Source organism: Eubalaena glacialis, chromosome 3 (genome assembly GCF_028564815.1).
Source record: "Eubalaena glacialis isolate mEubGla1 chromosome 3, mEubGla1.1.hap2.+ XY, whole genome shotgun sequence".
Lineage (NCBI taxonomy): Eukaryota > Metazoa > Chordata > Mammalia > Artiodactyla > Balaenidae > Eubalaena > Eubalaena glacialis.
In genome coordinates this window covers 24190162-24215005 of record NC_083718.1, presented here as the reverse complement: position 1 = coordinate 24215005, position 24844 = coordinate 24190162, and the positions used below count along the sequence as shown (strand labels likewise).

Genomic DNA, 24844 nt, shown 5'->3' with positions numbered 1-24844 from the left:
GTTTTGATTTTTATTACATAAGTAAGGTCAGTGCCACAGTTTTGTCTTTTTTCCAAATATTACATGAGTTTGTTCTTGTTGAAAAAAATGCAGATAGAAGTACGTATGTATAATTCTCTTCAGTTCCCACCCACAGTTTTGCCAATCACTTCCCCAGAGGCAGTACCTCTTAACAGTTTAGTTTGTTCTTCCACATATTTTCCTTTGAAAGATTAAAATGTTTCTAGTTTTGGGACTTCCCTGGTGGTCCAGGGGTTAAGACTCCACACTCCCAATGCAGGGGACACGGGTTTGATCCCTGGTCCGGGAGCTGAGATCCCATATGCCACACGGTGTGGCCTAAGGGGAAAAAAAAGAACTATAAAATGTTTCCAGTTTTCAATTTTCTGATCACCACTCCTGATCTTAGCCCCCTCCCACTTTCCCATTCTTTTTAGTGTGACTCCTTCTAGATCTTTTTCTTTGCATTTACATTCATATAAATGTACCTATAGAATATATATGTGGTATGTTGACATGATGTATTTCATCAATTCTAAGACTTACTATTATGTAATTTAAGAAAGAAAAACTGCCAATTATAACTAAAATACAGTAGATTGTAAAAGCTAATCTGATTTTAGAGATGTTAAAAGTGTGGGTGGCAGAAGTACTTAGAATTGAGGATATGTATTTTGTGTATGATTGTATGTAGTTTTGTGCAGCTTGCTTTTTTCATTTAACAGTGTTCCCTTTATGTGCTTCATTTATACCACAGGCTGAATATGACACATTATTTAGCTGTTCCCTTACTGATGAACTTTTAAGTTGGTTACAGTAACAAGAAAAGAGTGCTGCAAGAATATCCCTATATCCACCTCCTTCTGTGTATTTGAGAGTGCTTATCAAGGGTAGATGATGAGAATTGGAATTATTGGACCATAGGGCATCTACGTTTATAATTTTGGAATATATTGCCAAATTTCCTTCCAAGATAACTGTAAGTTTATACTTTCAACATTAGTGTATGAGAATGGGTACCTGTTTGTCCTGTTCTTAACAACTCTTGATGTTACTTAACTTTTTTTAACCTATCTGATGGCAGAAAGCGTCTTAGTATCTAATGGTTTCACTTTCCATTTCCTTGACTAGGGAAATTGAGTATCTTGGCATGCTTATTGGCAACTTCTGGTTTTTTCTTCTCCTCTGAGTTTCCTGTTCATATCCTTTAAACCATATTCTTCTCCCATCATCAGTGATTTTCTTTTGGTGACCTCTGTGTACATGGATAAAATTTGTAGGCAATATATACTACTTTCTACCTCCTTTCTTGTTTGTTTATTTTGAAATTTGGTAATCTCTTATTATCATTAGAATCAACCAGTAATTAATCCTGCCATTTATCAAAGAAGTAGAACTATTCTGTAAGGACTTCCCATTTACCCAGTTTCATACTACTTTGGAATGTTGGTGGTGGTAGTTAAGTCTCTACAGGTCAAATTGGCTTCTCTCGTAATTGCCCATTGGAAATCTGCCAGAGCCAGCCATAATACGAAGGAAGTAAAGGGATCTAACAGTTATTACCATTAATACTATCCTATTACCTCTGAAGTGTCAGGGGACTTTTCACTTTATTGGTAAACAGACTAAGAGGTTAAATGGTCCTACAGCTAGGAAATGTCTGAGATGAGATCTAAACCTAGGCTGTCTGATGCCAAAGCCCCTTCTACCACATCATAGTGCCTCAGTGGGATGGATACTTTTTGAATATAGCCTTTCAAAGTATATGTAATTGTCTCTTATGTTAAAAGTGCTTGATATAAAATTATTTTTTAAACTACTTTAAGAAATGATTGCTGAACATTTTTAACATTTGTAAAATATGTCAAGTGGTACACTAGTATGTGTGTCCCTACTATAGCTTGACAGATTGGTTTCTCTTTAGTAGCGGCTTTTTTTTTTTTTTTTTAATTTAACTGTAGTTGATTTACTCTTTGAAGTAGTTTTAACATAAATATCAGTACTTAAGCTTTATTTTAAAAAAATTAATTCAGCATAAAGTGTTTCTATCTTGGCTTTGACTATTAAAATTTAGTACTTGAAATTAAAATCTCCCTATAGTGGTGTTTATATATATCACAGGCAATTTGTGATATACCTTACAGCAAAATTTCAACATATAATGCTGAAAATTAGGTATTTTGCCAGTGCTAATTGTTTTCTTTCTATTTATTTTTCTTAAAGAAAAAGATGGCAAAGCATTTCATCCAACTTATGAAGAAAAACTGAAGCTTGTGGCACTGCATAAGCAGGTTCTTATGGGTCCATATAATCCAGACACTTGTCCTGAGGTTGGATTCTTTGATGTGTTGGGCAATGACAGGAGGTAACAGTGTTTTATTGTATAATGAATTTAATGAGAGTAATGTTGAAAAGGGTACAAAGTAAATTGATTAAGATGTAAATAGCTGGCTTTAGTTCTTAGAATAAGAACTAAACAAACATTTTTGCTTGCAGCTTTTGGAGTCTTCAGACGTTTATCTGTTTTTGGCTCGGAGATGTTTATGGCTAAATATTGTGGAAGAAGTTTACTCATCTGTTTATGAACATACGACAAGTACAGCTTCATTTGATTCTTCCTAAATAATATTTAAAAAGCCATTTACAATATAGTAATTGATTCCCTTATTGGGACATACAGAGTTGTGACAAGAAAGAATATATTAAGCATTTTATTCAGTTAGGGCTAAACTATGATATAAGAAAAGTAAAACTTTGATACCTTTTACTGGTATGGAAATTATCAGCAGTGCAGTTAAATTGTGGTTTACGACAGTAAGTTTGGTTTGTATGTGGCATATCTAATTTAGTAAATCAGTACATGCTTGTTGAAGTTTTGAACCTTTTGTTTATAGTAGAATCATTCTTCATTTTAGTTATAATTGAGACTTGTTCATATTTAGGTTTAAATGAAATCAAATTCTCATTCTATTAAGAAGAGGAAGTAACTTTTCTTGTTATTCTTTACAGGAGAGAATGGGCAGCCCTGGGAAACATGTCTAAAGAGGATGCCATGGTAGAGTTTGTCAAGCTCCTAAATAGGTGTTGCCATCTCTTTTCAACGTATGTTGCATCCCACAAGATAGAGAAGGAAGAGCAAGAAAAAAAAAGGTGAAGTTTGAGGGCACAGAATACTTTATCCTTGAGCAGCCTACTGCATAGTATACTGATGCTTTTGCTTTATGGAATGTCTGTTTTAAATCAGGTGTCTTACTTCCATTGGATCCCCACTTCTTATGGCAATTGCTCAGACTTTCCGATGTGAGCAGGTGTTTTTATTATGAGTTTTGAGGGGAGAGGGTTTGCTGCTTCCGTCTGGCTGTACCTTTAAAATTAACCACCCATCCATCATGGCAGCATTCCTTTTGTGTTACTACACTAGGTTTCTGAGCAAGCACAGTAAGCTCAGCCTCCCCCCTCCTCCTTACCCTCTGGTCTGATACACCCTTTGCTGCTGCCTCCCTTGGGTTTCTAGAATATTCATACTCCATATCATGGTTATCAGCTGTGCTACATGGTAGACCTTATATAGGCATTTCATATTGGCTGTGGCTTCCAGATGGCTTATTATTTCCAGAGGTTGCATGGGGAGCTGTTGAATGTGCTGTTTGTATGTTTATGGGATTCTCTGTCATGATTGTGAACTCAACAGAATTATAGTTAGCCCTTTATTTATTTATTTATTTATTTGTTTATTTGGTTGCACCAGGTCTTAGTTGCAGCAGGTGGGCTCCTTAGGTGTGGCATGCAAACTCTTGGTTGCGGCATGCATGTGGGATCTAGTTCCCTGACCAGGGATCAAACCCGGGCCTCCTGCATTGGGAGCATGGAGTCTCAGCCACTGTGTCATACCAGAAAAGTCCCCCAGCACTTTATTTGTCTAGAGGTTATACTTTCAAGAACTTTGACAGTCCAAACTTTCTAGGTAATGAAAATAATGCTGTAACACCAATTTTCCCTCAGATTATATTATACTTACTTTAGAAACAGTTGGTTCTCTGGTTTCCCACCTTAACCTGGATTGGAAATAACATTAGAAGAGAAAATAGCCTAACAGTGAGGGAGAAGACAGAAACCATGAAAAATAGATGCAAGAATGATAAAAGTGTGGCAGTCAGGGCTAATGTGAAAGTAAACTCTCTATAACTGTATTATGACGTGTACAGTTTTTATGCTTGCAGTTATAACTCCTGAGTTATCAAGAGACAGAGTATTAGGTATAATTTATTTCTCTTTAAGAGAATAGAAAATATCTTAATACATTTCCAGAAGATACTTATCCAAAGGAACATAGTTTTTTGCCAGAGAAAAACTTTTGATTCTTATGAGAATGGAATGAGGTTCCTTTACTGTAATTGATTTATGTGCTGCAGTCCATTGTGTAGTGATATTGGATCATTGAGGTGTAGCTGTGTCTTTGGAAGTAGGATATATTGCTTTTTAAGGTCTTTTTAAAAAAAATTATTTATTTATTTATTTATTTATTTATTTATTTATTTGGCTGCGCCGGGTCTTAGTTTCAGCATGTGGGCTCTTTTAGTTGCGGCATGCAGGATCTAATTCTCTGACCAGGGATTGAACCCGGGCCCCCTGCATTGGGAGCACAGAGTCTTAACCATTGCACCGCCAGTGAAGTCCCTTAAGTTCTTTTTTAATGATAAATTGAATATTTAAGTTACTACTCAACATGTAAAACTGTATTTTTCCTTTTAAAAATATACCTTTGTCATGAGATGAGGTCCATGTAGAATTCTTTTAAAGCATTTAAGACTAGACTTCCTCTATCCTGAAGCTTAAGCTCTGGTTTATGGAACATCTTGCCCCATGTACTATCTGTGACATATAAAAAGTAGGTCATGTTATATTGCTGTAGTTTGAGACTTGGTCGTGGCTCTGGTGTGTTAATCACGTATAGAAGTTTGGGGAGAAAAGTGGGGTAACCCAGACACTTCTCATGGTAGGGCCATGAAGTGGTGTCTTCTCTGAGACCCCTCAGAAGCCTTCTCTTTCATCCCATCGTCAACCTCCCTGCACTCCTCACAACTCTCAGCCTATATGGCATCCATTCCTAGTGCGTCAGAGTCTGCTCTCCCTCGGGAGAGGGGCTGTGGGGGTGAGCAAGAGCTGGCTAAGGGCTGCACCTAGATCCCCAACTGTTCTTTTCTTTTTTTAAATTAAAAGCTTTAATTTTTTTTTAAATTTCAGAAATTATACACGAATATAAGCAATATAAATGATTTTCCATTTATGTCAGTATATGAAGCACAAACTGAAAACCTTCCTTCCCACCTTACTTTTAGTCTCACTCTTCTCTCCGTAGATAATAGTGGACAGATTTAAGGTATATCTTTCCAGGCCTTCTTCTATTTATTTACCTGCTTTTTGCATTAAACATATATATTAAATGTCTTTACATATTGGGCCATGTAGTCCTATTCTTTTTTTTATGGCTACATGGCATTTCAGGGTGGATTATTCATTTCTCTACACATTTATTGCATGCTTATTCTTTCCCACACTGTGGTAAGCCCTGAGGATATAGCAGTGTGAGATGGGCAGTCTCTGCCCTTATGGAGCATGTACTTTAGTGAGTAAGGCAGATGTATTGCTAGCTTTATCACACAAATTTAATTTCAACCACAGCAGGTAGTATGAAGGAAAAGCTTGTGGTGTTGTGAGCATATCTTAGAAGGGAGGTTTCAGGGTATCATAATGTTTTAAGTGGTACCTTACTGATGGACTCCTTTTTCTGTTGCTGTGCAGCAGTCATTGTTTTTGCTGTGATCTGTATATTTTGAGATTGACTCCATATGATAAATTTCTCCTCATGAAGTATGTGTATTTCAAATTGTGATAAAATTATCACATGATTCTCTAAAAAGCTTGTGTCAGTCTTCACTGGGAAATAGTCTTAAATTATTTTTAAACGGGATTCTTTGTTTAGGGTTCATTCTCTCTGTCCTTTACCTTGTAGGAAGGAGGAGGAAGAGCGAAGGCGGCGTGAAGAGGAAGAAAGAGAACGTCTGCAAAAGGAGGAAGAGAAACGTAGGCAAGAAGAGGAAGAAAGGCTTAGACGGGAGGAAGAAGAGAGGAGGCGAATAGAAGAAGAGAGGCTTCGGCTGGAGCAGCAGAAGTACGCGTGTTGTGTGGCTTGTGTTTAACAATGAGTAATGGATTGCCACACTGTTGTGCTTGACCGTTTACCATTGTGTGCCTTGGAATAATTCTCTGATTTGTTTGACTGGGAAGTAGACCAGCATTAGCTACTTGCCATTTGTACCAATGATGTGTTACCAAGGAAGGCCTCATCTTAAGCATCATTTGGTTGTGAATGAAGAATGTATTAGAAGGATTTGGGATTTGCTCCCAGAACGCAGGCACTAGAATAGGAGCTGAGGTTGCTTGCTCTCTGTCTTTGGGTCCACACAATCTCTTGTCTTTGCTTCTCTCAGCTATGTCTCTGTTTCATTCTTCCTGTTCTCTGCAAATTGTCACTCTGCTTTGGCATATGCAAGGCTATCCTAGCCAAGATTTATGTGGTCTTTGTTTTCATGCATCTGACAGAGACTGGCTGGCATATGAGAGACCCAGTTACAGATTCCAAGGCCAAAGGATCTAGTTGGTTCAGCCTGTGTCGGGTGTCTGTTCCTAGTCTCCTAGTACAGAACTTGGGAGCTGAAGCTATTTCTTATTCAGTAAGGGCTGTGAGAGCAGCTGTGTCAGAAGGGACTGCAGAGGGAGCCGTGGGAATAGGAGGAAGGGATTAATGCCCATAAAACACTGTGGGAGGAAGGCCTAGGGTTCTAGAGGTGGCGTGGCATATAGATTAAACCAGAGGACATGCGGGTCCATTGTTTTCTCCCCATTATTTCTGAGTGGTTCCTCAGAAAAGCTTCACACTGCCCCAGGGCCTCAGTCTACCTTGGAGAGAGACTATGACTCCTACTCTTTTTGAGGGGAGAGGGGTGCCCTAGATGGACCCAGTGTCATGTTCTATTCAGGAGTTTGTGAGATTCTGCTTTGTTATTATCTGTTAACAGATGGCTTTGAGGTGTTTATGTTTGGTCACATGACTGAGTTAAACATGTGGTTCCTCTGGGAAAAAAAAAAAAAGAAGAGTAATAGTTTACAGAAATCAGTATCTCTAAACCAAGTGTGCCCAGATATTATCTTCAGTATTCCTCTTTAAGGCAGGCTTTACATTAAATGCCAAGGGCACTCAGATTTTCACTCGCTTTCGTTATACTTACCAGAGCCATCTGTAACATCTTTTAGCTATTCTGCCTTTTCATGTATTTAGGTAGAGAAACCATGGCCAACAGTTAAATATCTCATCTCTGCCATAGATGACAACCCATCCTCTTACAACATCATGTTTAAAGAGTATAGGCTGGAGCCAGACTGCCTAGACTTGAATCCTGGCTCTGGCATCTACTAGCAGTGTAATCTCAGGCAAGTTACTGAACTCCTCCATTTCCTGCTTTGTGAAACCCTACCTCAGAGGGTGGTTGTGAGAACTAAGTGGGTTAGTGCATGGAAGTGCTCTGAACACTGCATGGCACATAGTAAGGGCACAATAAATGTTAGCAGTTATGATGGTGATGATGATATGCTTATTATTCTCCCTCTTCATCCCAAATCTTCCTTGAAAAACCTATGTGAAAAATTAGGGGCCAAGTTTATTTTCTTAATCTTTCTCTGGACCTAGGACACATGTTGATTGGTATACATTACTCCCTTAGTCATTTTTAAGAGTTATGCATTATAAAAATCAATAACAAGGACATTTTATTTTGTCATGCACAGTCAATCTCCTGTAGTCAGACTAGTGTATATTTTTTAATGTTTTTAGGCAGCAGATAATGGCAGCTTTAAACTCGCAGACTGCCGTGCAGTTCCAGCAGTATGCCGCCCAGCAGTACCCAGGGAACTACGAACAGCAGCAGCTTCTCATCCGCCAGTTGCAGGAGCAGCACTACCAGCAGTATATGCAGCAGCTGTACCAAGTCCAGCTCGCACAGCAGCAGGTACGGCGGCTAGCCCCGAGCGCAGCCTCACACAGGGTTTCACTTTCACTGCAACGCAAGGCCTTTTCTAACAGTTGCTGATGGATTTTGCTTTAGTTGGCCTCTCAGGTATAACGTAACTTTTAGATGACCTTTATTAAGGGAGATTTTAACATTGCACTGGCAATTATGAAAGGAAGCATATGATATCGAAGCAACAAATGATGTGGCCACTATTATATTGTCATAAATGTATTTGGGATTTGTATGCACCTAGTGTTATTCCAGTGAGTTTGACGTAGATTCTAATAGTGGTCCTGGAACCATGAGGACTTGGGTGATTAGTGCCCCCACAGGCTTTGCTTCCACATAGGAATATGTGGTTTAGGGGAAGGACATGCGACTGGAGGTCACACACCACTTGGATTCTGTGCTGGCTTCGCCATTATCTTGTTTGATCTCAGGCAAGTTACCTATTGCTCTGATTTTTCTGCCTTTTCTCCCAGTCAGTAAGAATGGGCTATAAAATCCTGGTACTTGTCTTGTTAACCTCACAGGACTATCAGAGGAATAAAATGAGAAAATAGTTACTCTGTGAAAGTATTTGGTACATAGGGAAGATAACTGATTTTACATTTATGTTTTTACATCTTGCAGAGGCATAAAATGCCTCCTTAAAGTTAACCTAGCTAAGTTTACGTATTTAATTAATTTTCACTTATAAAGCAGTTACTACCTGTCCAAATACCTGAGTGAAGTAAAGTGTTGCAGGGAATTGCCTGGCCGTCCAGTGGTTAGGACTCGGCACTTTCACTGCCAGGGGCCCAGGTTCGATCTCTGGTCGGGGAACAAAGATCCCGCAAGCCACACGGCATGGCCAAAAAAAAAAAACAACCAAAAAACACAAACTATGTTTCTCTATAAATTTAATAAAACATTTAAAAAAAAAAAAAAAGGAAGAGAAGTGTTGTATTATAGTTGCTCCACGTTTCTTGTTAGGTGAAGTAATCTTTGTTGTTTTGCCAAGCTCTTTAAATTCCTTGAAAATTAATATCCTCACCTAAAATACGTTTTTCCCTGAGTCTTTAGCATTTAGTGAGCAGCTAAAAGGCACTGCAGGTTTTGTATAATCCATGAGAAGAGGAAAAGGATGTCAAACTAGAGTTACAAGATAATAAGTGGTATTTTGGAGGGATTTCTTTTCTGTCCTCTAAAGCCTGTTTCTACTTTAGCATATCACTCCCCGTTTCCTGCTTCTTTGATGGGCACTAAGATAATTTTTTTAATAGGCTAGCTCATACACACTGTCCTGCTTATAGGTTGCTATCACTTAGTCATAACAAAGTCAGTCATATAGGGGAAAACCAAAAATCCTTGAAACAGAATTGGAAAGCCATAGTTTAGATTGTAGTGAACAAACTCAAGTTTATCAAATTGATTGGTTGTCTCTGGAAAGAGAGAAGGAGAGGGACTGGGGAAGGAGCAAAGGGAACTTCAGTCCCATAAAGTATTAATTTTTATATAAATACTGAGCAAAATAACAAAATGGGAACACTTGTTAATTTGGGGGTGTGGTTACATGGGTGTTTGTTACATTGTTCCTGTGCTTTCTGTTCTTTTAAAAACTTCCTGGAGTATAGAAGAGAGATTATGTAAATACATTATTACAATCTATTATATGTAATAGATGTATATTCATAGGCAGTGGGATCCCGGGGTAGGGAGTTGTTCATTCTGCTAGAGAGTTTCAAGAAAGGCTTGAAATGGAGAGGGACCATTTGAGCTGACCAATTGATCATCAACAGAAATGCTTTTTTTGCTTTCCTGTCATGCAGTGAATGTTCTGAGTGTGCTGACTTGTTTTGGTTGTATGCCCTTCTTCTGGAAGCTGGTACTCTTTTAGAAAACTGATGTGGAAATTACTGAGAATCTAGGCCTTGGAAGAAGGTATTTTCAGCTCTTAAGTGTTTTGCCAACCTGCACTAGCAGCAGAGAGAGGCGTTGCTGTTTAAGTAACTGGTTTGTAGATGAGATGTTAAATGAAGTGTATATGTAGATATGCCAAAATATATCATTATCCAGAAACCACGAAATTACATTATAAAGGCTTTTTTTCCTATGTTTTCTTTCTTTTTTTTTTTAACTGTTGTAAATGTATGCTTACTTATTATAACTTAGTGTTTTAGTTTAAAAAATTACTGAAATGCTCCAACACTCAACAGTAGATTGGATAAATAAATTTTGTATTCTCACAGTGGCATATCCTGTCGCAATGCAAACAAACAAAATACAGTTATAATTACTTGTGACTTAATAGATGAACCTCACAAACAAATGTTGAGTAAAAGAAGCCAGACACAAAAAAGAGCATATATTATACAATTTCATGTATGTAAAGTTCAAAAACAGGCAGAGCCAAATCTGTAATATTACAAGGTAGAATAGTTGTTACCCTTGGGGGACTTTCTGGAAAGGGGTACCAGGAAGTGTTCTGACATGCAGATAATATCTTTTTTTTTTTTAATTTTATTTATTGTTTGGCTGAGTTTGGTCTTTGTTGCTGCGCGCGGGCTTTCTCTAGTTGCGGCGAGCGGGGGCTACTCTTCTTTGTGGTGTATGGGCTTCTCATTGCAGTGGCTTCTCTTGTGGAGCATGAGCTCTAGGTGCGCAGGCTTCAGTAGTTGCGGCGGGCAGGCTCAGTAGTTGTGGTTCGCGGGCTTAGTTGCTCCGCGGCATGTGGGATCTTCCTGGACCAGGGATCGAACCCATGTCCCCTGCATGGGCAGGCGGATTCTTAACCACTGCGCCACCAGGGAAGTCCCACAGGTAATGTCTTGATCTGGGCGTTGGTTACATGTGTATGTTTGGCTAATGAAAATTGATCAAGCTGTACATTTATGATTTGTATACTTTTCTATATGTACATTATAATTTACAGTTCCCCCAAAAGTTACTCAAGTAATACTTAGGCATTTCTAGTAGTATTAATATTTATTCATCTTGATAGGAGAGGAATGTCCTAAAGTAGTTGTCCTTTAGATTTAAGATGTTTTTATTCTCCATTTTGACTCAGAGGACATTTTGATTTCATGTTTATGAATATACATATTTTAATCATAATTATGTAAACAGTGATGAATTTTCATTAAGAAAGTATTTTGACCTCAAACTCCATTTTATAAGCTTATTTAATTTTTAGGTCAATATTTTTTACATGATTAACAGTTTTTAGTTTAATCGTGATAAGAATTTTTCTGTATATAGTTTAGAGTGAAGATTTAATTTATTGATTATTTTTGTCCATATTTGATTTGTTGGTTACTTTGGGGGCCCTTATCAGGTTTCACCAGTTATAGCTTCTGCCTTTATGAATTTTCTTCTGTGACCATTTATTTCTACCAAGTTTAATTTTTCTGATTCAAATTTTATGTATCTGAATTTTATCAAGATTTTCTTTTATCAATTTTAAGAACAGATGTTACTGTGTTCAGTTTTTACCTATAATAATTTTATTTTGGGTTGATTATTTCTACCTACTTTAATTTTTCCTGGTTAGTTTTTCTAGTGATCCTCAGGTCACAAAAATGTGATCCTCAGTTACAGTTTTTTTGTCCACGTTAATATTTTGACATTTTTAGCTATCAGTTTGATATTGTGATACTAATATTCATTATAGATAGGATAAAAACTGATAAAGTTTATTAGTAATTTCTTGGAGCTACTTGATGGGGCGAAAACATAGGGTCAGAATGCATTTCAGGGCAAATGTCTGGTTTATTAGCCTTCATAGTCAGTGTATCTTCATTTTTTCTTGACTTATAGGCAGCATTACAGAAACAACAGGAAGTAGCAGTAGCTGGGGCTTCTTTACCTACATCATCAAAAGTGAATACAACTACGCCAAGTGATATGATGTCAGTGAATGGACAGGCCAAAACCCACACTGACAACTCTGAAAAAGAGCTTGAACCAGAAGCCGCAGAAGAAGCCCTGGAGAATGGACCAAAAGGTATGGTTTGGCATATGTGCTCTTCCGTCCACATGCTGTAATTCAGACTTCATGAAAAGCAAAAGTCAGGAAGTCAGGTTAATTAGCTTTTGAGAGCAGTTACATATTTGTGAGAGTTGAATGCTTTTTCACTCTTTAGTCTGAATCTGGTGCTTCTGGTGACTCTTTGAATAGTTTAGAAGAGCAAATCAGATGTCCTTTGGACACTTTGGGTTGTCTTGTTTTAGATATTGGTTATCTATTGCTATGTGACACACTGTACCTGAATTTAGCAGCTTAAAATAATAAACATTTATTATCTCTCACAGTTTCTGTGGGTCAGGAATTTGAGAGCTGCTTAGCTGAGTGGTGGTGGCTCTGGTCTCTCATGAGGTTGTAGTCAAGGTGTCGGCTGGGACTGCAGTCATGTGAAGGCTTGACTGGCACTAGAGGCTCTGCTTCCAAAGTGGTTCCCTCCCACGACTGGCAAGTTCGTGCTGGCCGTTGGCAGGAGGGCCTCAATTCCTTGCCCCGTGAAGCCTCTCCAAAGGGCTGCTTGAGTGATCTCAACACAGTGGCTGGCTTCCCCCAGAGCACGTGATGCAAAGGAAAACAAGGCAAAAGCGTCAGTGGCTTTTATGCCCTAGCTTTGGAAGTAATACATCCGCACGTCTGCCATATTCTGTTGGTCCTGATGCATTTTGGGTGGTAACCTTACAAGTACATGAATACCCACAGGTGAGGATCACTGGGGGCCATCTTGTAGATTGGCTACCATATATTTACAATATATTTTTGAGACAAAAGTACCGTGTTACCAATAAGAATTTAGATTGTCAAAGGTCTGCTTACCTTTTCATGGGCAGCTCATTCATTCATTCAACAATTGGTTGAAGATTTTCTGAGTGTTGGGCTACAGTGGTGAAGCAAAATAACACACATAGAATGTAAATTGTGGCTATGGTAAGTACTGTGCTGGAGAGAAGGATCTATTATGATGTGAGAGCACATAATATGGGGGATATGACCTAGTTAGAGAGGTCACCAGAGGTTTTCCTGGGGGAAGGGACACTTGAGCTGAGAGATCTGAAGCAAGAGCAAGAGTTCACTAAGTAAAAAGTAAAAGAGAAGTAAGAAGGAGTAAAAAGGAAGAAGAGAACATTTCAGTGATGGTGATCAGAGATGGTGGTGTGGTTCATAAGAAAGTTGATTTCAGAGTTCTTCCTTGTTCTTTTTAGAACAAGTAACAGAAAATAGTTTCAGAAAAGACCTTGAAATACCTTGGTTCACACAGCCCCCCCCCTTTTTTTCCTATTAAGAGTTTATCAGTATTTTCAAATGAATCTTTTGTCAAAGGCTCTGCGAATAACTCTGGAAAACCTGTTGAGTACACATAGATACTGCTCAGTAACAAGACTTTACCCATTTTTACTCAGTCGCTAGCGGTTCCATTCCTATCCAAGTTTTTCTCTTTCTTTGAGTTCTTTTAGAATAGCCCCTCCCCTAGAACTTTGGTTTACTCTGAGGTCAAGACTTTTTTCTGACAGAGAGACTGAAGTCAAAGCCCAGCTTTCTTTGTTTACATCCAAAAATGAATTTATTTCAAGTCCAGATCTCTCTTCTTTGTTAGAATGTTTCCCTGTCTCCAGCTAGGAAGTTTCCAAGGTCATTCTTCAATGCTCATATGCAATTAGAGTGTTGGAAAAAATCCTTCTTAAGACTGTGGATTGCATTTGTTACTTAAAGTGGTATGATGACCTCTGAATACCTGTGGCGTTGTTAAATGTAGTAATTTGGGGGGAGACTTCCATGGGGAGGCTTTTAAAGTCCTCGATCTAAGGTAGACCAGATTGCACTTGGTGCCTTCATGTGGCTGAGCAGGTCGTCCTATGCAAATGTTGCTGCCTACAGGTGAAGGCTCATCCTCTTTAGCCTTTGTAATTCCTGTTGCCTTTAGAATCTCTTCCAGTAATAGCAGCTCCATCCATGTGGACACGACCCCAGATCAAAGACTTTAAAGAGAAGATTCGGCAGGATGCGGATTCCGTGATTACAGTGGGCCGAGGAGAAGTAGTCACCGTTCGAGTACCCACCCATGAAGAAGGATCATATCTCTTTTGGGAATTTGCTACAGACAATTATGACATTGGGTTTGGGGTGTATTTTGAATGGACAGACTCTCCAAACACTGCTGTCAGCGTGCATGTCAGTGAGTCCAGCGATGACGACGAGGAGGAAGAAGGTAGAGCCATTGGTCCACATTCAGTACCTGGGTTGTGTGTTGGCAAAAATGGTAGCAGTTCAGATGTCAGCCAGCCATATGCTTCCTAATTAACACTTCCTGGATGGGAATCAGTCGCTTCATTAGTGGGACCTTGGGCTGAAAAGATTGTGAGAGAAGCTAGCCTCTTAAGGGACTGGGGCCTGAACGTGAATTTTTTTTAACACCAGGAAGGTCTGTTTGACAGTTTATTTTACTGCTTTCTAAATGCTGTTTTACTTCCAGCCTTGTGTGTTGAAAAGCAAAATGTGCAAGGCCATTTTGAAAAATTTTAAAAGAGCAAGCAAGAAATTCTGCCAACTCTGGAATTTATTTAAATTTATATTTCTGATATCAGCTTTTTAGGTTGGTATTCTAAGATTTATTTTCTCTAACTAGACAAAATAGAGTGTTTCCAATGACCATCTAAACTATCTTGGTCTAGGAAGTAGGTTGTGAAATGTATTGCTTACTAATTTGAGAAGATGGTCTCTTCAGTTTTGTTACTATCCAGAAAAGTTAGAACGCAGGGTTTTTGTACACACCTAGTAAGCACTTAAGTATTTGTTGACTTGACTGAGAGTAATACGGAAAGAGTGCCCTGACTGGGAGAATGGAAAAGCACCTTCAATTCTTGGCCCTAACTAACCTTTCAGGTGACTTGTAAACAAACTGCTTATTCTTGAAGAGTGTTGGTAATCACAGAGACTCCATTGGGATACGTTTAAAGAGGTAGTTGTTGAAGGTGCATGGAGGGGGGCTAAAAGTTCAATCAGCTTTTGATATACAAGTTCAGTTATATCACCAAGACAGTCTAGGCCCTTTAGGGTCATGTATGGCAACACACACACATGGGCCAGTGTCATTTAGGAGCTACTTTGTCTTACATGGCGTTTTGTTTTCAGCAATCTTTATTTCTAAGTACCACCAGCAAGGTAAAGCATTGCCCATAAATACTACTAACGGAACCAGAAAGAAAAAAAATATAAGAATGGGGGGGAAAAAAAGAAGAGGTGAGAGAGAGACCTGAGATTGCAGGGCAGGTGCGACTACCATTGTCTTAAGTGCCCCTCAGCAACATCAGGACCAGTAACTAAGCCATTTACTAGCCTTTCTGATGCACACGGGGACTCATTAAAATCAGATGGTTTGCAAATGTTTGGGAAGGGAAGTTTGGTTTTTTTTAATTTAATATTTCTTTTTTAATTTAATATTATTTATTTTTTATACAGCAGGTTCTTATTATCTATTTTATACATATTAGTGTATACATGTCAAGGGAAGGGAAGTTTTTGTTGCATGTGCAAATTACTGTACTTTGTGAATAATAAGAGAGAATTCTCTGTTAAGAAATGGGTTGAGGTAATATATTTCTCCTGGCTTGTAAGCTAGGTAGCTTTTAAAGGAGATTACTTCCTAGTCTGAGCCCTCAGCTGATTATCATTTTGGGGTTATTGCTGTTGGGAAGAGCACTGGTAAAAATGGCTGGGGTCCAGTGCCTGACTAGAGGTAAGACATCCTTGACCTTTGCTCTAATGTATGATAGCCCTCAAATGGAAAATGGCATTACCTATCCTTGTGCTGTTCCTAATCATAAAATGATTTGCAACTAAAACTAACCCATTAAAACCTCTACATTAACCGTAACGACAGTGAGGGGAGTTCCCCCGTGGCGTAGTGGTTAGGATTCCGGGCTTTCACTGCCATGGCCCGGGTTCAGTCCCTGGTCAGGGAACTGAGATCCTGCAAGCTGTGTGGTGTGGCCAAAAAAAACAAAAAAAACCCGCAACACTGAGGATTTATTGCTCCCCAGAATTGTTTCCTAAGAGTGAGCCTGTCTCCTTTTTGAAGATTTATCTCACAAATGGCTTTTAGTCATATGCCTCCTTATGGAGGCTAGTGTGCCACCATGTCTTATCCACATTGTGTATTTTATTTTATGGGGGGTCCTTTTAGCTTGGTTTAAGATGGAAGAGGAGTCCAGTTTTTTTGTTTGTTGCTTTAGTTTTTCTCCATTAGGTCTTGAAAGATTGAAAGATGGAGGAGTTTGTTTTCTCTGAAGAAAACATAATGGTAATCCATCCTCCTGCTGTAATTCTCCACTTGATTGTTTCCAGGTCTCAGGTCTTTGCTTAGATTGATGAAAGATGCATTGTTCATCTATCCCAGTAACCTTTAGTTTTATAGATTTTGAACAAAATTTGGATCTTGAATTAGTGGGGCCTGATAATCTGTTTCATGGATATTCTTATGGGCAATAGTCTATAATTTGAATGGGTTGTGTTTCTCATTTGCAAATGGAGGACATTTTAATTTTCAAGTAGTATTGCTGTGATAAAGCAAATCTGATCTGGGCCCGTTTATAAGAGTGTCATCTACTTTTTTAAAATAAACTTTTCATTTTAGAATAGGTTCAGATTTACAGAAGTATTGGAAAGATAATACAAAGAGTTCCTGTATACCCGACAACCCAGTTTCCCCTATTAGTAACATCTTACATTGTACTGTGGTATGTTCATCATAGCTCATGGACCAATATTGATATATTATTAACTAAAGTCCATATTTATTCAGATTTCCTTAATTTTTCCTAATGTTCCAGGATCCCATCCAGGATGCCACATTACAGTTATCACGTCTCCTTAAGCTCCTCTAGACTGTGAGAGTTTCCTAGACCTTCCTGGTTTAAATTCCTAATAGTGGCCCACTGACAGTCGTCACATAATTGACTCATGTCTCTCTAATTCATTCTGCCATGTTGTAAACCTGAAAGGCTTTTAAAATCTATGCTGAGTATTCCCTTGATTTATTTTCCTTGAGGCTGGTTTATATTTAATATGTTAAACTGAGACTTTTAAACTGGTTCATAGTTCTCATTCCTATAGGTTTCTACAGGTATTTTTTTTTTCCTAACCTCATATCATTACAGTTCAGAAAACTATTAACTGGGGCAAACCTAGAATCAGAGCTTATTTTTTGCCACTGAGATCATCCCTGGGTTTCACAGGCCTAGTGAAAATAATTGAATTTTCAGAGTGTCTGTGAATGTCTACCTCTCTAGTGTGGCTTTCTCATTTTACTCTTTATATTTCAGATAAATAGAAAATAATAGTCCTCATAAGCTCCCTTCCCACCTTCCTAAAACAAGAGAGGACTTTCATATTGTTGAGAAGAGGAGGATCAGAGTAACATTTTCCCTGGTCTCACTCAGATCAGTGAGATTCCACCTGTTGGGAGGAATTAGGAATTGAGTGGATGTGGAAGGGAAAAAGTGGGGCTCAGAAATAGGAGCAATGGTCTGAGTACAGAGAGGGAGAGAGGATGCTGACAGCTGCCACCACCAGATGTTTGCCACTGGGCTCCCAGGGCCCAGACAATGCTTGGTACATAGCAGCTGCTCAGGTATAGAAGAAATCAACACATGTTTGCCTGCACATAAGTTGTAGAATGGATTGAGAGAATTCCTAATGAGCAATTTCTCAAAGAAAGGATGGAGTTTAAGATGCCTGAGGCAAATGTGGTTTTCCTGGATCTGTTCACACTGACATGTCTCCATTCTTTCTCACAGAAAACATCAGTTCTGAAGAGAAAGCCAAAAAGAATGCCAACAAGCCTCTACTGGACGAGATTGTGCCTGTGTACCGGCGGGACTGTCATGAAGAGGTGTATGCCGGCAGCCACCAGTATCCAGGGAGAGGAGTCTACCTCCTCAAGTTTGACAACTCCTACTCTTTGTGGAGGTCAAAATCGGTCTACTACAGAGTCTATTACACGAGATAAAGATGTTACAGAGGCTGGAGTCTAGGGTTGGGCAGAAGATGGCATTTAATTTGGAAATATCTTTTGACTTTGGTGGAGCATTGCAGTCTGTGTTTACCCTATTGATTGCGGTGTGATGGTTTGTGACTCTTCTTGGGAATCAGGATTTCCTTGAAACTCTTGAGCATTAGTACTTTGGGGTTAAAGGGACTCCTCAGACTCATCCAGCCCTTTGGTGCTGACCAGCAGAGTCACAAGTGGATGCTGATGTTACATGAGCTACATGTTAAATTTTTAAAGTCTCCGAAATAAAACAGCTCCACATTGACCCCACCTGGCTGATGGTTAGTGCATTGCTGCCTGCTCTGTCTGTGTTTTATGAGAGCACATAGTTCCTTTACAGTGCCCTCTGAGTTGAAATCCTGTGTTAATAGTCTACATGAGGTACATCTGACCTTGATCGAAGGTCACCATTTTTAAAACTTAAAAACTTAAGACCTCACGGATTATAATAGAAAAAGAAATTGCCTCAACTTGATCTTGTTCTGAATGACCCAGATTGTTTTTGCTTTGGGTGCAGCTGTTTAGTTCGGAGTTATATTACAGATAATTATTTTCTGAATAATCTTAATATAGAATGTTCAAACCTGATAATTGAAGTATCAAGATACATAGAACACTTCAAACATCCATCTTAGCACGCCTCCACAAACTCTTGGCCCTTTTCTCTTCATCTGGTATTCATAACTACCAGTAGCAATGCAAAATTGATTCATTTTTGCCTTGATTTGGCTTTATAGAGCATCTCAAATTGAAACTGTTTTCTACACAAGCATATAGTTAGGGATTTTGTAAACTTAAAATGACACCTACTGAATTAAAATATATAAAATCATTTAATTATAATTCAGTGTATGGGGAATAACATTGCACTAATATGGAAATCACTGCCAGAGAGAGTCCATTTTCTTTTGATTTGATACTACTTAGGCATACACCCTACATGATTCCAGTGGGGAATTACGAGAAAGAGTTGGAAATGCGTATGCCTGTACTTAAATTTTTTTATAGCTTTAATCTGTATTATGTCTTCATTGATGGAAAGAGGTACATCTTTGTTTTCCTTACTGAAAACAAATATGGATTAATTGCCTCAAATTTGTATAAGTGATTGACTCGTCTGGAGATTCTTGTTTTCAGAAGGGAGGGTGGTATAGATAGAAAAATCACAAAGATGGCAATATACACATAATGCTGTTATTATATGTTGTTACTGAAATACTTAGATTTTTAAAATTTCAAATCACAAATCACTTCTTGTAGGAGGGTTTCCATTGATTAGCTGCAGCGTATACAATTCACTACATATGAGGCTGTTTGTTTTTTGTGTGCTGCATTTCTTTCTGTTTTTCAATATCTGGTTTTGTACATATCTAACTCTGTTCTCTTTTGGTTGTTCAGAAACTGGATTATTTTCTCCTAAGCGATGCTTAATGTGTGTTTTTTAATTTTGATTTCTGTAGTCCCAGCTTATGGATGTCCGTACTGTTACACCAGAAGGTTTGTCAAGCTGTCCATCAGCTCTCATGTGTACATGGTGTAGAAACCTTGGGGTTAGGCACTTCCTGGCTTTTTTTTTAAATGAGAAAACACTGTATTTAAAATGTAAAATAAACTTTTAAAAAGCAGGCACTAATATATATTTCTTCCAGCCTTTGATTACAGATTTCTCCTTGCACATGTTAAGATGAATTATCCTCTGAAAATATTGTTCTTGGGAGCAGTGTATGTTACTTGACATAGCGGCAATTCCTGTCACATGTTCATGTCAGAACATTTTTGGTTTTAAACTTTTTTATTGCCTTTGGCTGTTGATTAGTATATTACAAGTGCGATTTCAAAAAGATCTTGAAAATAATATATTTAATCAATTAAAATGTTTATCTGTATCTTGTTGATGTTTCATTAATATAGTTACTCTTTGAAGCATTAGTTCTATATTTCATCATTTGGGTAGGACAAGAAATGTTTTAAATGATCTTTTCTGTTTTGGAAAGTTAAACAACAAACTATTTCTGGCTAATTATTTTCTGCTGTGAATTACCCTAGTTTGTTAAAATAGGTTAACAGTTTTTCAGACTTCTTGATGGAAGGGAAAGCGCTGACTTTTCTTATTGACAGTGACGTTATAAAAGTATTTCCCCTTCCAAACCATTTGTGTACCTTGTTCCTTGAAGACGGAATATGCTGCTTTAAAATATCTCCTGAGGTGTGGCGCCTGGGAAACAGCAATGAGAGGCATGCCCCAGTCAGTGTGATGTGGAGTGCCACAAACTATTCTAAAAATGACCTCCCCCCACCGCCCAAATAAATAAATAAATAAATAAAAATGACCCCACTGAAATGCACGGTCACTTGGACATTAATTTTTTTTTTCCCCTTTGGAAATTTGGAGAGGCTAGATGAGGTTACCGTCTTTTTTTTTTTTTTTTTTCCTTTCTGTGTAGTTTGTTGCTACCGTGAAGGCAGATCATGGAACAGTTAAGGAGAGTTGTTGATGTGTGAGCACGTCTTAGAAACCATGCTACTGAGTCTTGACCATCTGTTTTATGGAAGAGAAGAAACAATTAGTTCAAAATAGCAAATGATTGCTAATAATTCCTTGGGACTTAGAGTGCAGTAGTCTATAGCCAAAGCCATCTTTGTTTGTGTCCCCAGCTTCTTCGCAGTTCAGCACTTCTGCCAGCAACCTAAAAATGTATGCATGTATTCTTGGGGTAGCACAAATCCTAATTTCATTTCCATTCACTAACTTTTCAAAATGTGTATGAAGCAATATTGGACTTTTATCTCCATACATTTGCCTAGGGTTCCTCAACTTTCTTATTGAAAGTTTTTTAAGACCAAGTCGATTATTGTCCTTTCAACACCTTTATTTTGAGTTTATTACATTTTTTCAGTTGCTTATTATATTGCTTGATTTGTTTTGTAATTAGAGATGTAAGCACTAGCTCTATTTTTATCAGTTGACATGTCACTTGTAAGTTGCAAATTGATTAGGGTACTTAATTTAGTACAGAAAACTAAGTGGCTGACTTTTTCAGAACTGACATTGGCATTTGGGCTCAGGCAGTCCAAACATGGGGTAAACGTGTAAACTGAGCAGTTAACTCATCTGTGTTGAAAGCTTGTGTGTGGTTGCTTAGTTCAACCCTACGGTGAACTGGTGATTTGCAAGTCTATTTCTGAAAAGAGCAAGTACAAATTTGATTACAAATGCCGATTTTTTTTAACCTTTCTTTATGGCATATCTGTACAATTATAACAATTTTTACCCTTTTCTAAGATCATTAATTTAAATATATATTTTTTCTAAGATCATTAATTTATATGTTTGAAGATAACATAACTTTGGGGGGGGCCTGGCAAAATGCAGAAATATAAACATGTTTTTCAAAAGGTCTACATTTTGCAACTTAAAATTTCAGGTTGCATTTTGGAGAACATTTCCTGTTAGTAGGTATGGGTCTACTGTGTTCTTTCAATCTGCTCTATGTTCTTCTGTGGCACTAGTGGCTCTTTGGCCGTTTTTTGTTAGTGAACATTTTTGGTTACTTCTGATTTTTTTCTTATAAATGCTGGTCCAGTGAACACTCTCTTATATGTCTCTGCATATGTGCATGACTTTTTCAAGAGTAATACCAAGTAGTGGAATAGTGGAATTGCTGGATAAGTTCTGTGCTTTTTTTTTTTTTTGGCCGCATCGCGTGGCATGTGGGGTCTTAGTTCCCCGATTGAACCTGCGCCCCCTGTATTGGAAGCACGGAGTCTTAACCACTGGACTGCCAGGGAAGTCAAGTTCTGTGCATTTTTAATTTTAATTGTCCTCCAAAGTGGCTGAACTAATTTTCCCTCTAATACACTATGGTGGGTAGCGTCTGAGAATACTGTTTTTTTCTCTTTTAACACTTGATATTATCAGACTTAAGTTTTGGTTAATCTGATGGGTGAAAAATGAAATTTCATTTTGTGTGTTTCCCTGATAACCAGTAAGATTAAGCATCCATTTTTATTGTTATATGTATTTCTTCTCCTATAAATTGCCTGTTTATGTCCTTTACCCATTTTCAGCTGGGTAATTTTATATTGATTTATTAGCATTTAAAAAAATAGTTCGTATAATAATCATACATTATATATAAGTATTTTCTCCCAGTTTATTGCTAGTCTGTTAATTTTGTTTATGGTGTTTTTGGTGTGTGTATGTGTCTGTTTGGTCACAGAAGTTATAAACTGTGTTGTCAATTTTATTCAGTTTTTTCCTTTATGGCTTTTGCTTATTTCCATATATATATGAGTTTGTCTGTGAACTTTGTTCCATTTATCTGTTTGACCATGTATGTGCTAATACTACACTTTGAATTCCTGTAGGTTTAAAATATATTTTGATACAAGGCGAATCACCTCTGTTCTTTCGATAGTTTTTCTTGGCTATTTTTGTACGTTTCTTCCATATGAATTTAATCATTAGGTTGTCATATTGATATTTCATGAAAAATCTTGTTGGGATTTACATTACAATACTGTGTTGAATTTCTGGATTAATTGGTGGAGATTCAGCCACTGATTTTTAGTGTAGTTTAGATTGCCTTTCTAAAGAAAGATGGATAGTTCTTTGTTCTCAAATGGTAATTTCAGTAGAAGAAATGGAAAATACAACCCTTAAGTGGTCTTTCCTGCCATAATTAATTAGAATAGTGGCTAATCTGGGACAACAGAGACTCAAAAATAAAGTAGTTCAGATAAGATAGTTGCTGTCTCATACAGGCCAAAGGAGGCAAGTGTTGCAGGGCAGGTGGGCTGCAGTACTTGATGAAGTGATTGAGAGCCCCAGATTCCTAAAATGTTACTGCTCCACCGTCCTGGGGGATGGTATTGTTTCTGTGTGCATGGTTAGGCTCAGGCTTGCTGGGATTACATTCCCCATTCAGCTAGGGTGGGGGGAGGGGTTCATGACTAGTTTTAAAGAGAAAACCCCTATTTCTTTTCATCTTCCATTAGCAAGGACTTAAGTTACATGGCCGTCTCTAGCTGGGCGGTCTTGTGCACAGCCAAAACTTGGAACTTGGAGAGGGGTGAGTGTGTGTTTTATGAAAAGGAAATGGATTCTAGTGGACAGTGAGCAGACTTGGCTTTATCAAGTGAGTTTTATTTTTTAACAGTATTTTATTTTTTTTAAATTACTTTAATTTTGGCTACATTGGGTCTTTGTTGCTGCATGCGGGCTTTCTCTAGTTGCGGCGAGCGGGGGCTACTCTTCATTGCGGTGCGCGGGCTTCTCATTGCGGTGGCTTCTCTCGTTGCGGAGCACGGGCTGTAGGCGCGAGGGCTTCAGTAGTTGTGGCGCACGGGCTTAGTTGCTCCGCGGCATGTGGGATCTTCCTGGAGCATGGATCGAACCCGTGTCCCCTGCGTTGGCAGGTGGGTTCTTAACCACTGCGCCACCAGGGAAGTCCCCAAGTGAGTTTTAAAATATGTAACTTTCATTAATTTTTTTTCTATTATAAAAGCCATACCCATTTATTATAGAAGATTTAGACAGTATACATAGGTGAAAAGAATAAAATTATAAACCTACCACTAGGAGATAATAGTTATCATTTGGGAATTTTCTTTCTGGTCTTTTTTTCTAATTTTCAATTATAATATAATTCTAGTGTACATTAAAGTATAGAGCATAACATGACTACTCATGTACCCAGCACCCCCTTTGGTCATATTTGCCATTTTGCCTTATTTGCTTCAGATCTTGTCTAATTAAATAAAACATTAATGAAAGAGTTTGAGCCTTGTGTACCTTTCCCTGATTACCAGTCCTCTTTCTTCCTCCCAAAGATAATCATTCTGATTTTTATGTTTATCATTCCATATGCCTTTTTTTTTTTTTAAATAAATTTATTTATTTATTTATTTTTGGCTGCCTTGGGTCTTCGTTGTTGCGCGCGGGCTTTCTCTAGCTGCCGCGAGCGGGGGCTACTCTTCATTGTGGTGCACAGGCTTCTCATTGTGGTGGCTTCTCTTGTTGTGGAGCACGGTCTCTAGGCATGCGGGCTTCAGTAGTTGTGGCACGCGGGCTCAGTAGTTGTGGCTTGCGGGCTCTAGAGCACAGGCTCAGTAGTTGTGGCGCACGGGCTTAGTTGCTCCGCGGCATGTGGGATCTTCCCGGACCAGGGTTCGAACCTGTGTCCCCTGCATTGGCAGGCCACTGTGCCACGAGGTAAGTCCCCTATATGCCTTTTATAATAATGTATGTTGCCAGAAAAGTTTGATTGCCAGAATAGTACGGTTTTACAGAATGCTTTTGAATTTTATATAAAGTGATATCATTTGATAGTTTGTTTTTTCTGATCTGCATTGTTTTTAGTGATTAGCTTCATATAGCTCTACGCTTAGAGTAATCCATCATGTGGATACTATATAACGCCATGTAGTCATTCTCCTGCTGTTGGATGTTTAGGGTTTTTTCAGGTTTCCACTATTATAAATATTCTTGTACATGTCTACTTATGCTCATGTGCAAGAGTTTCTCTAGTGTATATATCAAGAAATAGAATTAAGTCATAAGCTACATGGATCTTCAACTATTCTGGATAATGCAGAATTACTCTTCAAATGATTGTGCCAATTTAAACTCCCAAAAGCAATATACAAGGGTGCCTGTGTTCCACATCTTTGCTGACAGTTGTCAGATTTTGTAATTGGATGGATATAAAACAAAATCTCATGTGTGGT

At 38.2% G+C, this 24844-nt stretch overlaps 1 protein-coding gene and 1 pseudogene across 2 annotated transcripts in view; both read left to right on the top strand.

The window, feature by feature from the left end:
- The window catches only part of ACBD3 (acyl-CoA binding domain containing 3), a 32407-nt gene extending 13768 nt beyond the window's left edge, over nucleotides 1-18639 (top strand). Inside the window, exons 2-8 of one of the 2 annotated variants that reach the window (XM_061187353.1) lie at nucleotides 2224-2365; nucleotides 3010-3150; nucleotides 6014-6172; nucleotides 7892-8066; nucleotides 11868-12054; nucleotides 13991-14275; nucleotides 17862-18639. In XM_061187353.1, the coding sequence (XP_061043336.1) occupies nucleotides 2224-2365; nucleotides 3010-3150; nucleotides 6014-6172; nucleotides 7892-8066; nucleotides 11868-12054; nucleotides 13991-14275; nucleotides 17862-18073 (1301 nt within the window). In that variant the 3' untranslated portion in view covers nucleotides 18074-18639. The remainder of the gene's footprint in view (nucleotides 1-2223; nucleotides 2366-3009; nucleotides 3151-6013; nucleotides 6173-7891; nucleotides 8067-11867; nucleotides 12055-13990; nucleotides 14276-17861) is intronic. The other variant, XM_061187354.1, reaches the window with a different exon arrangement.
- Nucleotides 18076-19219, top strand: LOC133086926 (uncharacterized; annotated as a pseudogene).
- Nucleotides 19220-24844: the final 5625 nt, after the last annotated feature.